This window comes from Chiloscyllium plagiosum, unplaced genomic scaffold, assembly GCF_037043375.1.
Source record: "Chiloscyllium plagiosum isolate Xiang-an unplaced genomic scaffold, Cpla_swu_hap1 HiC_scaffold_45, whole genome shotgun sequence".
Lineage (NCBI taxonomy): Eukaryota > Metazoa > Chordata > Chondrichthyes > Orectolobiformes > Hemiscylliidae > Chiloscyllium > Chiloscyllium plagiosum.
The window spans coordinates 8,772,586-8,787,539 of record NW_028270183.1 but is presented as its reverse complement, the minus strand read 5'-3'; the positions used below and the strand labels follow the sequence as shown (position 1 = coordinate 8,787,539).

Genomic DNA, 14,954 nt, shown 5'->3' with positions numbered 1-14,954 from the left:
GGACTGACATCTCTTCAAAGTGCCAGTAAGCAGAGCTGAATGCATCATTCTATAAAAACCTTGCAGCCTTTCTCAGTCAGCATTTTGAAGGCTAAATTCAAGAAAAATGATTTCATGTGAGGAATTGTGGAGTAGACAAATCTGGTAAGTTGGGTCCAAGACAACCTAAACGTCTCCACATTGCCAGTTTACAGCAGCACAGGAGACCTGGTATTTGTCCACTTAATAGGAGGCCCACAAAAAGGGGAGAGGGGAGCAAATAACTGATATGGCCATCACTGAGTTGTTTTATTAAGTTAGATTATTGTCTTTGTGTGCAACAGGACCCAAGGATGTTATGCAAGCAAATGGATCATACAAATCAGTGCGTCCTTCATCACTAATGTATAGGACGGGGAGTGACCCACTAATCAACCCCAAAGTATTCCCAAAACGCTTTGGCTCTCAGAATAATATGGTGCTGAGAGGTTCTGATGGGCAGTTACACTGCAAGGCTCCCCCGAAGCCACTCCGAATTCCATCTGGCATGATCCCGGACACAGTACTGGATCCAGCCTTGGATGGAAGTGTCTATTGTGAGCTAGTGCCACATGTTCCTAAGGCTGGTCAGATTGAGACTCACGTGGAGAGGTTACGAAGCATGGAGCGACTGAAAAGCCGGATTCGCAGGACAGACACCGATTTTGGTCTGCTGGATTTAGATGCATATTCAGCTTCAATGAAGACCCACCATGAAGAAGCTAATGAAGATGATAATGGGGACTGGTCATTCATACAGCCTCAAATTGAGACCACAAGTTCATTTAAACTTGATACTTTTACTTCCATCTTGCTTCCCATTGACAACAAACCTCTCGATCCGTCTGTGCTTAAACGCCTCAAAGAAATATTTTCTGAAAATGATCCACAAACTACAGCACAACATATTCTGAAAGTGGACTGTGAGGTAACTTAGTGATTTAACCTGATTACATGTAAACCTATTCAGTACCTTAACACAGCAAGAATCTTCAGACTTATTGTTCATTATATCCTTGAATCAATTACTTAAGTAAGAGGTTGAATTATTTTTACAATTTTTTTTTTGGTCTGGAAATGAAGGGCTGAGGGTCTTGGAAATTGTTACGGGTTTTGATAGGCTAGATGAATGCAAGATGATTCCATTAGTCAAGGCGACCAAAAATATGGGATCATAAATATAAGACAGTCTGCCACAGATTTATTAGTGACTATGATATAGTGGCAATATCATTGGACTGGTGCTCTGGAGGCCCAAGCTCATGCTCTGGTGGCATAGAATTTAGATTAGATTAGATTACTTAGTGTGGAAACAGGCCTTTCGGCCCAACAAGTCCACACCGATCCTCCGAAGAGCAACCCACCCAGACCCATTCCCTTACACCTAACACTGAGCAATTTAGCATGGCCAATTCACCTAACCTGCACACATTTTTGGACTGTGGGAGGAAACTGGAGCACTCAGAGGAAACCCACGCAGACATGGAGAGAATGTCCACACAGATAGTCGCCCAAGGTGGGAATTGAACCCAGGTCTCTGGCGCTGTGAGGCAGCAGTGCTAACCACTGTGCCACCATGCTGCCACGTAAATTCAATTAATAACATGTATAATTGTATATCACAGTATTGTTGACCTTGACAACAATTAATGATTGTTGTGAAAACCAGTTTGGTTCTTAATGCCCTTTATGAAAAGAAATAGTCTTTCATTATCTGATCTGGCCTATACGTGATGACATACCCACAGCAATATTCTTGACTCTTAATTGTTCTCTGAAATGGCGAGGCAAACCACTCTGCTCAAGAGCAATTAGAAATGGTCAATAATTACTGGCCTTGCCAGTGATGCCCACATCCATGAAATAAAACCTATCCAGCAAGAGAAACCTCTTCACCTGGAAAGTGGTGAGAATGTTGAACTCATTAATAAAAAAATCAAAAGTAGAGGTAAATGTGGCTGTAGTGCGGATACATTTAAGGGGAAACTGTAAATACATACGAGGGAGATAGGAAAATTAGGGCATGTTGATAGGATGAGATCTTGAAGAGTGTGAGGAGGTTTGTGTGTAGCATTAACACCACATAGACCAGTTGGATTATATAGCCTGTTTCTGAGCGGCAGACTATGAATTCTATCAAATATGTAATACTTCATTGTCCATTTAGGTTAGATACATTTTATTTGGAGTCTTTAGTCTATGCCGGGGAAAAAGATCAGTCTGTTTTTTTGCAAAAATACCCTGATCTCAAAGTATGGTCATGTGTATGAGAGATGGAGATAAAATGGTATTCTACAGTGATGCTCCCTCCCATGATTTTCACAGCTGACTTGCCTTCTTGATCACTGTACCAAAGTTTATGAATTAATTGGCACTTGTGTAAGGGAAGTGCATCCTGCAGAAACCGAGGCAGTCAACTATCCTACACGTGCTGTCAATTTGTCTTTCTAAGAGGCTTCATAGAATCTTTGAGGTAGCTCTCGGTGTCTACAAATTAGCCCCACAGGATGCAGTGCCTGCCTATAACCGCAGCTTCTACTTGTGAAGTTGCTAATAAAGTAAATAAATACCACTAGAATTAGAAGACGCCATTAAAACACTGAGTCCATGTCATCAAGGGAAACCGGTTGTTTTAACCGAAGGAAAATATTGACGTTTTGCTTTTGTAGGTTGCTCGGATCATCAACGTATCCTTGGAACAGAAGATGATGATGGGAGTGAGCTCAGGGCTGGATCTGATCACATTACCCCATGGGCATCAACTGAGAATGGACCTCCAGGAGAGGTAATACCCAGTAACGACAACAAATTGCTGACATACCTTTGATATTGAGACATTAGAAGGTCCCAGCCAATATCCATTCAGAACACTGTCCCCTGTTCATTTCTTCTAGAGGATTTCATATACTATGTTGGTTTGCCAAAAATGAAATGTCAAAAAAGAAAGATGCGCATGGTGTTGTCAGAAGTGACATCCCCTGCAAGACTGAGGGCGCAAAATTGCAAGATGCAATGGGACAAAATGGATGATGTCTCCAGACAGCCTAGCAGCTAGAAACAACATAACAAAGTGATTTATAGGAGTGTAATCAAACAATGTTTGATACAAAGCCACATATGGAGATATTAGGACAGATTATCAAAAGATTGGTCAAGGTAGAAACGTTGTTAAGGAAAGAGCTGGGACATGACAAGAAGGCCAAATCCAAAATGTACTCCCCTGTATTAATTTTGATGAATCTACAACTGTGAGCATTAGCCAGTGGATATTCTCAATTAGATTCCATAGAGCTTGAACATTACAGATGCATTGACCATTACAATGGTGCTGAACTAAAATTAGTGTCCTTAGAGGGAGGCACCTATATTCATTGTGACTGATGTGGATCCAACCCAGTTTAGGAGGTAACTGCAACCATATTTTAACACAAAATGCTCGGGATTCTCAGCTGATCAGGTAGAGCCTGTAAAGATAGAAACAGAGTTCATGTTAGTGTGAAATTCAGATTGCATATTCATCATCGTTTGTCAGAATATGCTTGGCCACAAAAGTAGCTTAAGCCCCCTTTATTCCCTTTGTGTTGTTTTCCATTTTTCAGACATCATTTAATAGCCCTGGGCATTGCTGTGGACATTTTGGGCTGCACAGGAAGCGTTGGACAAAGATCTGCAGTCCTTCATAAAATTATCCAACTGGCTGTTGAGCTCAAAGACTCCATGGGAGACCTCTTCGGACTTTCAGCCATTATGAAAGCACTGGAGCTGCCCCAGGTATTTGGGTGGTATTCTCTGTCACCTCCTGATGTTTAGTTACTTGCTGTTCTTTCATATCTTTCCAAGTCTGCTTCTTGCCCTTCAGTTTGTATTTGTGAACCACTTGCAGGCTTTCTATTGAGATAAATGTTGAGATCAAAGTGAATAATACTTGAATCATGCAACACAAAAGACCATTTGCCCCATCCCATTTGTGCCAGCCCTTTTTAAGAGCTATCGAATCAGTCCCACACTCCTACTCCTTCCACACAGCCTTGCAAATTTTTCAACTCAGCCAATTTCCACATTATATCGAATCAAATCCCCCTCTGAGTACTTGAGAGAAGTCAGGCCAAGTTAATGCAACCTGTCCTCCTGATTTTGACTTTAAGCCCCAGTGCCATTGTGGTGATTCTGCTCTGCACTCAGCACAAGGTCGATATAACCGTGGGAGACGTGCTTTCAATTAATTGTACGTGGTTCTGACCAGAGTGTTATGTAGCTGATATCTAAATTTCTGCTCATGCATTCCATTTTTCCACTCGCTCCAGAGCGGATACGTATTCACTTAAAGAATTGGGAAGCTGTAATTTTGTTCCACTTTTAGCCTTTCCAGAGCTAACTTTCCCAAGAGAAAAAAGTATCTATCGACTACACTGCATCAATTTAAAGGGCAGGATTTGCGGCAGGACTCGCAGCAAACAATAATGTTTACAGATCTATTTAAAAGGAAAAAGAATCTCTATATATACTGCTGCAAACAGAACTCAACAACTCCTCTTGGTAATCTCTCCAGCAAATTGCAAGCAGTGGAGGATAGTTTTGCATGTATAATCAATCCTTCCAGCAGAGCAGACTCAAGATGTGATTGACAGGACTTTTGACAATCATCTCCATCTGGCTAGGACTTTTGCTGAACCACCATAGACAGCCCTCAGTAGCATTCCTTCCGACCACAATAGTAATGAGAAATAAATGTATGCACTGTTAAGCTCACAAAATAGGTGGGATTTCACCTTCATGGCAGTGGCAGAAGGGCAATTAATCAGCTGATTGACCCCAGGGAGGCTGTCCCCTTCCTGCCTCCTCAGGAGATAAGTTCTGGATATGAAGACCCATGGTCCTGTCCGGTCCTGTCCAGTCCTGCCACAACGAAAGACCCTTAAGTAACCAGTTCAGGGCCTCACCCAGTGTCTGAACAGTGTTCCTGATGGTCTTCCCAACTGGTGAAAGAAGGCAACCTGCTCGAATGTGGGACCTTTACCTGCTCCACGTTAGGGGTAACTGGGACACAGCTGGAGGGACTACCTTTCTCCCCACTGTTGCCAAAAGTCAATATTTCTTGCCACTCCAGGACTTCTGTACCTGTGACTCTGAAGTGTTGTTGCTATTCAGGCTTCTGCTTGAACAAGACCTTCAGGAAGGGTGGGACTTGACTATCCCATGAATTGTCTAATTGGCATTTGCTGGTGTCCTTTTGCTTAAAATTCATTCACTGGATGAAGGCGTCACTATTTATTGCTGATTCAGAGTCAACCACATGGCTGTGAGCATGGAATCACATAGGCCAGACCAGGTAAGGATGGCAGTTTCATTAGTGAAAAGGACTTTCAGGAACAAGATAGGTTTTTCCAATAATGGTTTCTTGCAATTCCAGATTTTTATTGGATTCAAATTCCACCATCTACACTAGTGGGATTTGAACCCAGAATATTACCTGGATTAACAGTGCAGCGATAATACCATTAGTTCATTGTCACACTCTTAAAGATGGGCTCCGGCCCGAAATGTCAATTCTCTTGGATGTTGCTATGCTTTTAAGGGGACATAAATTTAAGGTGAAGGGTGGAAGGTATAGGGGAGATATCAGGGGTGGGTTCTTTACCCAGAGAGTGGTGGGGGCATGGAATGCACTGTCTGTGGGAGTGGTAGAGTCAGAATCTTTGGTGACCTTTAAGCGGCAATTGGATAGGTACATGGATGGGTGCTTAAGCTAGGACAAATGTTCAGCACAACATCGTGGGCCGAAGGGCCTGTTCTGTGCTGTATTGTTCTATGTTCTATGTTTTCCAGCAACACACACTCTCGGCTCTTCACTCTTAAAGATTCCTATCCATGCACTTTAACTGAAAGAAATTAAAATCCCAATCTGAGAGTGATTAAAGAGACTGGCGGTGAATTTGAACAACAGCACAACTAACAGTGTTTTTCCTTCTCCTGTCAGATTGTGCGTCTTGAGCATACGTGGAGGACTCTGCGCCGGAATCATACTGCTTCTGCTATCAAATTTGAGAAGGAGCTCAAACCCTTTGCTAAATCCTTGAATGAGGGAAAAGGCAGGTATTCTGAGCCTGAGCAGAGTCACCCAGATGATGCAGAGCTTTAACCAAGCTAGTAGGCCAGGAATATATTCGCATTTCAAAACTGAAAATGCATCCAAAAAAAAACAATCAAAATTAGAAACATAAGCAGAAATTGCTGGAGAAACTCAGCATTTGTGGAGAGAAAGCAGAGTTAACATTTTGGGTCCAGTGAGCCTTCTTCAGAACAAGAATAGGATTCCTTTTTCAAAATTAACTCCAGCTGATTGGTCTCAGTGTATTTCAGTAATTATACAGATTTGGAGATACTCCTAAACTTCCCTGCAAACAAAAGGACTGGGCTGTGCCTTTGAAAGCTGAGAATAGATGACAGAGTCTCATTATCAGCTAGTTAGAACCTATCAGTCAGGATCATAGGTGTAAATTACATCTACCTGCATATAGTAAACTCATTATTTGATAGTCTAAATACTTTCAGAGTCTGTGGCTAATTTATGTATAATTTACACAGGCCAAACTAGTCTAGTTGGCATGATGCTCCACAGAAGCCTTCTCCCACTATACTTCAACTCTGTGTCTTTCTCCCTCATGTACTTAGCTAACTTAAAAACAGAAAATGCTGGCACCATCAGAGAGAAATAAACAGAGATAATGCTTGAATCCAAGAATATTAAATATGGAGGTTCTAACCAAAAACCAGCTTCCTTGCCAAACCTATTGTTCAACTAATATATTTATTACAGAATATCATTCCTATATTGTTTGAAGGAGGAGTTTGCTATGCATAAATTAGTTATGTTTTCTACATTACAACAGGGGCTGTATCTCACAAGTATTTCAGCAGTTGTGAAATGCAGGTTGTGATAGGCACTATACATATGCCAAATCTTTTTCAATGCATTGTATGTATATGAATTTCTATCTTTGTGTCTTTTTTTCTAAATGCAGTCGAGCTCGCTCTACAAAATATCACTGTTCCGCACATTCTGCCCATCATTACTCTAATGGAGCGCCAGTCGGTGTCTGATGTCATGGAAGCATGGGATGATATAGATCAGAGCTGCACAATGCTGTTTAAGACATTGGAAGCAGCTCGTAATGTGACATTGAATGCTGCAATATTTAGAGCCAATGCAGAGGCCAAACTGAAGGGTAAGCTTCTCACAATACAGCATTTAATCCAACAGTCATCAAATTCAATGCTTCTTACCAATGCTTCAAACTCTGTGGCAATTTATCAAACATCATGACTCAGTAGATAGCTCTTGGTTAGAAGATTATAAGTTAAAGCCCAACTCCAAAGACCTGTGAAACCAATGACGTGCAGTGTTTTGTGAGTGCTGCACTGTTGGAGATGCCATCTTTTGGATGAAATTTTGAGGTCTTATCTTGCCTCACAGGAGACCCAAGATATCCTAAGGCAATATTTTGCGCAAGAGCTAGTTTACCCTCAACCAAGATCACTAAAACAGATTAAAATTGTTCTCAGGATATGGGTGTCGCTGACTAGACTGGCATTTACTGCCCGTCCCTTATATCCTTTGAATTGAGTGGCTTGTGAAGCCATTTCAGGGGACACTTAAGAGTCAGCTCCATTTAGTGGGTCTGGAGTAATATGTAGGTCACACCAAGTAAGGATGACAGATTTCTTTCCCCAGATGACATTGAATCAGATTGATTTTTACTATAATGGCACGGTGACTCTGTGGTTTGCATTGCTACCTCACAGTGCCAAGGACCCAGGTTCAATTCCAACCTCGGGTGACTGTCTGTGTGGAGTTTACACATTCTGTCTGTTTGTGTGGATTTCCTCTGGGTGCTCTGATTTCCTCCCACAATCCAAAGATGTGCAGGTTAGGTTAATTGGCCAAGCTAAATTGCCCATAGTGTTCAGGGATGTGTAAGTTAGATGCATTAGTCAGGGGAATGGGTCTGGGTGGGACACTCTTCAGATTTGTTGGGCTAAATGGCCTGTTTCCACATTGTAGGGAGTCTGTGATCTATGATAGCTAGTAATGGTCATATAAACATCATTAGACTGACTTTTAATTCCATATTTATAAACTGAGTTCAGACTTCAGCATCTGCCATGGTAGGATTTATTCTGGGACTCCAGATAACAACAATACCACTACGTCATCACCTTCCTTTGCTGTCTGTAAATTGTCAGTGTTTCCTGCCTTACAACTTCAAAAGTAGTCCATTGGTTGTAAAGTGCTTTGGGACAACTCGATGTAGCAAATTTTAAAAAAAATGTAAATACAGGAAGACACATTGTGTAGGGAGTAATTGTGATTATTCAAGGTGGACTGGGAAAGGAGGTGCTTATAATGCAGGGTCAGGTTGTGCTGCCCCTACATTGACCCTACCAATCCAGCAATATTCCATAAATGTAGTGTCAGCAGATCTGCCACAAGCACCAGCCCGGCTTCAGATAATCTGGAAAACAAGCAAATTGGAGATCACTGTTCACATTCGAAGCAACATATCAGATGAAAACCTGACACCATATTCTGGTTCCTTGTAAACATCAAATTAATTTTAAATTGGGTCATCTGAACTAAGACTACTGGTTGGGTTTCAGTGGGTGGATCATATGGATTAGACTTTATGCTGGACAGACTTGAAATCTGCTTCACCACAACAATTTGCATTTTAATAGAACCTCCTACTGATGTACACAATATTCTAAGGTAATTTACAGAGGATTTATCAAATGATAAGGAATCCCAGAAAGAGATAGGGCACATACCACGGGCTTGTCAAACAGATAGATTTTAAAGGAGGAGAGAAGGCAGGGAGGAATAGGAAGGAGTTCCAGAGAATGAGGGCCTTGGGAATGGATGCACAGCTTGGAAAGATCGGGGAAATTTTAAAAACATGTAGAAATGCAAAGAACCAGAATTGGAGGAATACAAAGGTTTTAAAATTTGGAATGGCTGGCGTTTAGTTTATTTGTTTAGATAATATTCACATTGGATGAAAAATACTTGTCTGACTTTAGCCTCTTGATGTACCAATACCCACTGGGATGTATCCTTCCATGTCTTAAGAGTTGTGTATGGTTACTAGCAGCCAGACATTACAATGCATCCTCTGTCTATTTTTTTTTCCTATAATCCTTGTCAAGCCAATCTCCCATAATCGTTCAGTGCCTTAACGATACAATACAGGAAGTGGAAGTGTCACGCTGGGTCAATAGGTTGCATTCCTGCGAGGGTGGGACCAAAGGAAAATTTTCTGGGCTTTGCAGCAGGAGCTGCGATTACATTCTAACACTCTGGACCTCTCTTAGAGAACTTGCAAATTCTTGCTCTGTTTATTCGGTGTAGACTGAAGTAACATAGCCACATCTGTTTTGTAAATATAGAAACACATTGATAATTACAGACCAAGCCAGAAATATCAAATTAAAATTATCTAACAGTGACCGTCTTTGGGCTGACCAATTTTAGCTGTTCCCTATTTCTTAAAATTTGTCTGATTTTATGTCACGGACCTGTACATCTGCCATTATTGAAGCAAGGCCTCATCAATGAATGTCAGCAAGCTACATGACTACATGGTGCATCATATTTAACATAATAAAAGCTGAGGTTGATGGAAGTGTGAAATAAAAGTCCTGTACATTTCACACATGCACTTCCAATAGAGGCCACTGAGAGGTGAACAAGAGCAGAAAATGTTGGCTCCTACCTCCTCTCCTGTTCTTGTGTGAGTAGCAGAATGTCGATTTGCCTTCTTCCTAACTCTGGGACAGTCTTCCTAAACCTCTTTTTGCTTTGTTACCTCTACCCTTCTGCCCCACACTTTCAAAGCCTGTCCCATGAACTCTACTTTTAATCAAAGCCACAGACTCCTCTCTGAAGTGTTTATCATTTCCATAAAGATGCCATATCAACAGTGATTACAATTTGCATTTATATACTGCCTTTAAAGTAGCAAAACATCAGGCAATTTATATAAGCATTAAGCAAGATTGGACATCAAGCTGCATAAGAATATAGTCAGACCATTGGCCAAAAGCTTAATGAAATTGACAGGTTTTAAGAATCTTAAAAGAGGAGAGAGATTTGGACAGACAGAAGAGTTTCTGGAATGAATTCCAGACTTAGACAACTGAAGACATGGTCACAAAGACAGGAGTGAGGAAAACTGGCAATGCGCAAGAGGCAAGAATTGGACAGTTGCAGAGACCACAAAGAGTTATAGAACTGGAAGAGATTATAGAGAGGTGATTTAGTCCAGTGACTGAATTGAGTATTGCAATTTCCCTAACAGATATAACATTTCATTTAAACACATGAAGGAATTAATGTTAATCTTTCTTTCCAGATTTTCACGCCAATGAAGAATTGTTAGAGGTTTTCAAGACTGAATTTGCTTTGAGATTGTTCTGGGGCAGCAGTGTAACTGATGTTAGTCAGACTGAGAGATATGAAAAATTTGATAAAATCCTGAGTGCATTGTCACGGAAACTGGAACCTCTGGGACCATCCGAAATATAGATCAGAATTGTGGACCCTTGTAAAGTGCCCAGGATATAAGCAGGTAACTGTTGATGGTCCTCATAAAGTTACTGAACAAAATGAAAACATCAAGTGTGGATCCAATATCACATGTAGGAGATGTTCTCATCTTCAATTCATTCATCTCCTTCCTCAATTAGCTAATATTACTTTGTAACCATGGAAACCTTCCTTCTTTGATTGCATCTGCAAACTCTATAATCTCCACAACCTGGAAGGACAGGACTGATGGGCAAATAGAAAGAACATTGCGTTCAGGTATCGTCCCAGATCAAACGCGATCCTGACTCATATATGTATGACCATTTGCACATTGTTGCAGGGTCAAGATTTTGGAACTCCTGCCTAATAGCAACATATGAATGAAGTCACTGTATCAATGGCAGCGGGTCAAGATGATAATTCACAATCAACCTCTTGAGCAACTGCAGATTTACTGTAAATATCCACTTTACCAACAATGTCCACATTTCAAGAGTTTTCTTTTTAAATGTTCGTTAAGTTTTCCATGTACAATGCTTCCTGCAGAGAGATTGGTGTTGCTATAATGACTCTTTCTAGTGGGTGAAAAGAATCCCTCATAATGTGTTGGTAAAATTAAGTACAAAACAAAAAATTCTCGTTTTGTATTTGCAGAACCTGAGCAGAGGAGGTCATCACCTGCTTTAGCTAACTTGGAACAACAAACTATTCTGGGTTAGATAAAATAAGTGGGACATAATGGGCAGCCAATGACAGCAAACATTTCACACCTGAATATAATTGGTAACACTGCAGCTATGTCAGGTCAAGATATTGAACATGATGGAGCCACGTTTCTCCTGATGTCCTCACACCATACTGTCAAGATTTCTGCTTCGCTTCACACTTTCCATAATCTAATGATAGCTCAGCAAAATGCTTTGTAAATATCAACAGCTTCTAAAATATGTTGCAGGCCTTGGGAGCTGATAGAAGGTCAAAAGACCAGTGGACAGTTTGTCTCTGACTTAATCAGACTTTGGTCTCTCATTAAATATATTTGCAGATTCACTGTGTGTTAACTGTCTGCATTTATTACAACTTACAAGAATTCTTGTAAGTCAAGACTGGAACCAGTCTGGTGCTGTTATTAGGTGGTATGACTTTCAGTAATAAAACGTATATTTTTGGGACAAATTTGACTTAAGCCATCTTCACATAACTTCTGGGATTTGATGTGTCCTCCATTGGTTATTAAGAGATGCTTTCATTGCTATAAATCTCAAGGTACTTGATAAAAACTTAGACAATACATTTGGATCGGCTCGGGCTTGGAGGGATAAAGGGCCTGTTCCTGGGCTGTAAATTTTCTTTGTTCTTTGTAAAATAAGCATTAAATTCATAAAAATAAATCACAGGCTTAAATGAAAGTAATTGATGCATTGGGAAACCTTCCAGTCTTTTCATAGCTAGAACTATTTAATAGGTCCTGATGCAAATGCTAGTTAAACTATTGTACTCACGTGGATTCTAGGAACATGAACAAAATACACCCATAGCCTCCAGGTTCTGAAGTTGACAAGGGAGGATCAAGGGGGTGGGGGGGTGGGGGGGCGAGCAGCAGAGAAGGTAGAACATATAGGACAAGTCCTGTAGAGGCCTGAAAGACGTAGGCCATAGTGAGAAATCGGGAAAAAAATACATAAGAACTTGGGCAAGGCATTTCTCACTGTCAGGAGCAATTCACTTTGTTTTCAAACAGAGTTTCAGGCATGGAAGCAAAATTCTTGTTTGGTGGTGGTGAGATGCCGATTAATGAGGCTGACAAGCTATAATCTCTATTAACTGCAAATCTTGCCTCTAAACATGCAGCTTCCTATCTTCACACCATCCACGAGGAAACTGGACATGGATAATTCATGACATGGATAATTCATGACATGAAAGTCAGTGCGGGTCCCTAGTTACTCCAGCTCACGCTTCCTCCTCTGTGTTGCCAATGGACAACCTGACTACAATGTCTTAGGGCATATTCCAGCTTCAAGCACCTGATATCCATGGATACTAGCATCCAACACCTGCTCACTTCTTAAACTCATGGACGTTTCCAATCCTGCACTTTAAAGCTGCACCAGCAGCTAGCACTGAAAAGCTGCTGCGTGGACACTTTGTGCACAGGGCCAGGAACCCAGCTCTCAGAATTATCAGGTTGCAACTCAGGGATGTTCTCTTGCCCTTTTAGACCTCGCTTGACAATATTCAGGTTTGGGCTGACAAGTGGCAAGTAACATTTGTGCCACACAAAAGACAGACAATAACAAACACTCTAATTACCGCCCCTTGACATCCAATGATGTTATTAGATTAGATTAGATTAGATTACTTACAGTGTGGAAACAGGCCCTTCGGCCCAACAAGTCCACACCGACCCGCCGAAGCGTAACCCACCCATACCCCTACATTTACCCCTTACCTAACACTATGGGCAATTTAGCATGGCCAATTCACCTGACCCTGCACATCTTTGGACTGTGGGAGGAAACCGGAGCACCCGGAGGAAACCCACGCAGACACGGGGAGAACGTGCAAACTCCACACAGTCAGTCGCCTGAGTCGGGAATTGAACCCGGGTCTCTGGCGCTGCGAGGCAGCAGTGCTAACCACTGTGCCACCGTGCCGCCCACTTCACTGAATCCCCTATTATTGACATCCTGAGGTTGACCAGAATTCAAACGGACTTGCTACGTAAACACAGAAGCCTCAACACCGAGTCGGAGACTAGGAACACTACTTCAAACTCCCTAAACCCTGTCCATCACCTGCAAGGTACAAGTCAGGAGTGTGATGGAATACTCCCCACTTGCCTGGATGGGTCCAGATCCAAGAGGCTTGACACCAACCAGAACAAAGTAGCCCACTTAATTGGCACACATCCCCAAGCATCCACTCCTTCCACCACCGATATTCATTAGCAGTAGTGTGTACTCTTTACAAGCTGCACAGCAAAAAATTTGCCGAAGATCTTCACACAGAACCTTCAAATCCCCAGCCACTCTGTGTAGAAGGACAAGTGCAGCAGATATATGGAAACACCAACACCTGCAAGTTCTCCTCGGAGCCACTCACTGTCCTGATTTGGGAACATAATCATCGTTCCTTCACCTGGGTCAAACCCTGAATTCCCTGCCTAAGGACATTGTGGGTCATCCTACAGTATATGAACCGCAGCGGTTCAAAAAGGCAGCTCACCCCCACCTTCTCAAGGACAATCAGGGACAAGCAATAAATACTGGCCCCGGCAGTAATACCATGAGTGAATTTTAAAAAAAAACTCACTTTGAGCTCATCTGGATGCTTACTATATCCCTGTCTTGCCTTGTTTATCAGTGCTTTGCCCTTCAGCCAGACCTGCCACATTCATGTTATTTCTGTCTTGTTGTATAATGCAAACACAAATCCAGGATTCTTGTCATGATTGTCAACAGTCCTTACTCAAATCAAGGAGGTCAGCCTTCAGAGGTTCCCAGGATAGTAAGTCCAGGGCAGTCTCCAATATCAATGCAGAAGCTTGGACATGGCCAGTTGGCCACTTGATGCAGTCAGGCTCAGGATTCTCTCCTCAAGGGGGCTCTTTCTATTCTATTATGTGCTATTTTCTGCTGGAATGAGAGAAACGGAGCGATTGAGTGAGTTGAAAGCAGGTGGCACAGCTGTTTGTCTGGTGCAGGTGACGGATAGGGATGAATTGTCCCGTGCCAATGAGTGTACAGTGCAGAAGGCATGCAAGGTCAGTGGCAACAAGAATTAGGGTGGGTGAGAGCAAGTGAGGGTAGCCGTTGCATGCAAATGTGAGGATTGCAGAACATGAACATTGGTTGCAGTGATAGAGAGTTTGTGGTAGCAGAGAGGAGTGGTGGTACTTACCCTGGAGCTGTGGGAAGGTAATTCAACAGTGCTGGGCATTCCTTGAGACAAGTTGCTTTCAACCAGTGTACTGTGAAGTTTACTACACAGTAAATGAAAATCAATGTAAAACATTGTTTGACCTTAAACAATATATTGCTAAACCAAAATTACAGCTCATGAAAATTAATCAAATCAAAAGTGTGATATTGGTTGTTTGATTCTAAAATGTGAACATTCTAAACGCATGTGGCCAAAGGGCAAAATTGAGATGATGTGGAAAGGAAAGTGAGCATGCCCGTGGAATTGTTTGTGACATCAAACTGTGCCACATTACGAAAAAGGTCAGGGACCACTGCTATGGATGGCAGAGACCCCCGTACTGAGCCAGTAGCAACCTTGGCCCAGGCTGCCAGAATCTGGTGTCATGGCTTCCACTGCTGGTCCTGGGGTAAGAGGATAGTGCTTC

At 41.9% G+C, this 14,954-nt stretch overlaps 1 protein-coding gene across 3 annotated transcripts in view; it reads left to right on the top strand.

The window, feature by feature from the left end:
* Positions 1-11,653, top strand: part of sh2d3a (SH2 domain containing 3A) — a 43,636-nt gene extending 31,983 nt beyond the window's left edge. For all 3 annotated transcript variants that reach the window (XM_043694938.2, XM_043694940.2, XM_043694939.2), the window contains exons 5-10: positions 324-946; positions 2,688-2,803; positions 3,618-3,789; positions 5,996-6,107; positions 7,041-7,244; positions 10,428-11,653. In XM_043694938.2, coding sequence (XP_043550873.2) covers positions 324-946; positions 2,688-2,803; positions 3,618-3,789; positions 5,996-6,107; positions 7,041-7,244; positions 10,428-10,600 — 1,400 coding nt within the window. In that variant the 3' untranslated portion in view covers positions 10,601-11,653. The remainder of the gene's footprint in view (positions 1-323; positions 947-2,687; positions 2,804-3,617; positions 3,790-5,995; positions 6,108-7,040; positions 7,245-10,427) is intronic.
* Positions 11,654-14,954: the final 3,301 nt, after the last annotated feature.